Source organism: Punctularia strigosozonata, assembly GCF_000264995.1.
Source record: "Punctularia strigosozonata HHB-11173 SS5 unplaced genomic scaffold PUNSTscaffold_1, whole genome shotgun sequence".
NCBI classification, from domain to species: Eukaryota; Fungi; Basidiomycota; class Agaricomycetes; order Corticiales; family Punctulariaceae; genus Punctularia; species Punctularia strigosozonata.
The window spans coordinates 4110394-4111808 of NW_006767433.1; the positions used below are offsets into that span (position 1 = coordinate 4110394).

Sequence of the window (1415 nt, forward strand, 5' to 3'; positions counted from 1 at the left end):
CTCGCACTACTCTCAATCGCAATCTCCCTTGCATTCCCGCTCCTTTGTCGTCAAGAAGCCACTGCCGCCCACGCCAACCTCGGCGCCATCGCTCGCCGTGCCCTCCTCGCCTTCGTCAACGTCCCTCGTCTCCGTCTTCCGCATGGCATCTCTCAACCGCTTCCGGCGGAGCAAGTCCAAGGCGAAGGAGAGGCCCAAGAAAGAACCCGCGACACCCGAAGACACGGTTCGCGTCGACTACCCGTACATTGGCGCGCACCTCGATCGCGAGCGCTCGGCCGTGCCGCCCCCGCCCGAGCATGCATACACGCACGGGCTCCCAGACCCGCACTTGCCTTTGCCCCCACACAACGTACAGTGGCAAGTGGCACACAGTCCGTTGGATGTCCGAGCCAGGCCACACCGTTCACGCACGGACCCCGACGCCGACCCCACGCCCGTCACTCCACCGAGCGAGTTCAGCGCTCGGTTTCAGGCCTGGGGGAAAGCGCGCGCGCACCGTGCTCCAGCGACTCCGGAGCCTCTCAGCCCGCGCCGGGAAATGCCACGTTCGCCCTCGAGGAGGAGGACCGTGCGTCCCGGGAGATCTCTCCTGCGCCCGAAGCAGATGCACCGCGGTCATCGACATGCTCGTATTCGGAGAGTGACGAACAACAGACACTGCGCGAACGTCGAGCCCCTCCTTGCGCCTTGTTGCCGCGTCCGCCGAGCGACCTGCCTACGTCCTCCCCTATCATCTACACGTCCTCACGGCGCTGTGCGGGTCTCGGATTTGTTTGATACCCTGTGGGCTAGGGTACGCCGAGAATTTCCCTCTCACCTTCGTGAAACAAACACGCTAATACTTGACTTCAGCCGTGACATTGCACTTTGCAACCGACCCCGACCGGCATCCGAGGACCGCAGCGGCCGGAGCCTCCAAACACTCCAGTCGTCCTCGAACATACCGCGCCCTCCCCCAAAAAAGCCGTGCACTCACTCTTGAGCACGCATCGTGCCCACCTCAATCCGTCAACCACGCTCCATCCTTGGCATCCACGTTAACCACGTCCTGCCCATACCCTTGCCGTCAATGCGCTCTGCGGACCGTACCCCTCCCTCGTCGTCAATCGTACCCCGCCCTCATCGTCGACCGCGTCATCAATGTTGCCGTTCGACCAACACACTCCAGCCCCTCAAGCAGTGCGCCGGCCACCATCGAAGACGCAGCTAGCGCGCCTCGCGGTGGACAGCAAGAGGCTGAGGGCCCGGTAAGCTTCCCATCAGCCAACCAACCACCATCACTAACTCAAACTCTATGCGGCAGCGAGCGCGAGTCAACTAGAACTGCCGGAAACAACGAGGACCACGGAGTTCTTGCACCGACCGATCGCGAACCATCGCGCCCGCGCCCTTCCTCGTCTACTACAACCGCA

General features: G+C 63.0%; 1 protein-coding gene across 1 annotated transcript; it reads left to right on the forward strand.

Annotated features, from left to right (window-relative positions):
• Positions 1-142: 142 nt before the first annotated feature.
• PUNSTDRAFT_130191 (uncharacterized protein) lies at positions 143-780 on the forward strand (the record flags this gene model as incomplete). The annotated part of the gene is made up of 2 exons (XM_007379415.1): positions 143-456; positions 510-780. The coding sequence occupies 2 exons, from the start codon at positions 143-145 to the stop codon at positions 778-780; spliced, it is 585 nt and encodes a 194-aa protein (XP_007379477.1).
• Positions 781-1415: the final 635 nt, after the last annotated feature.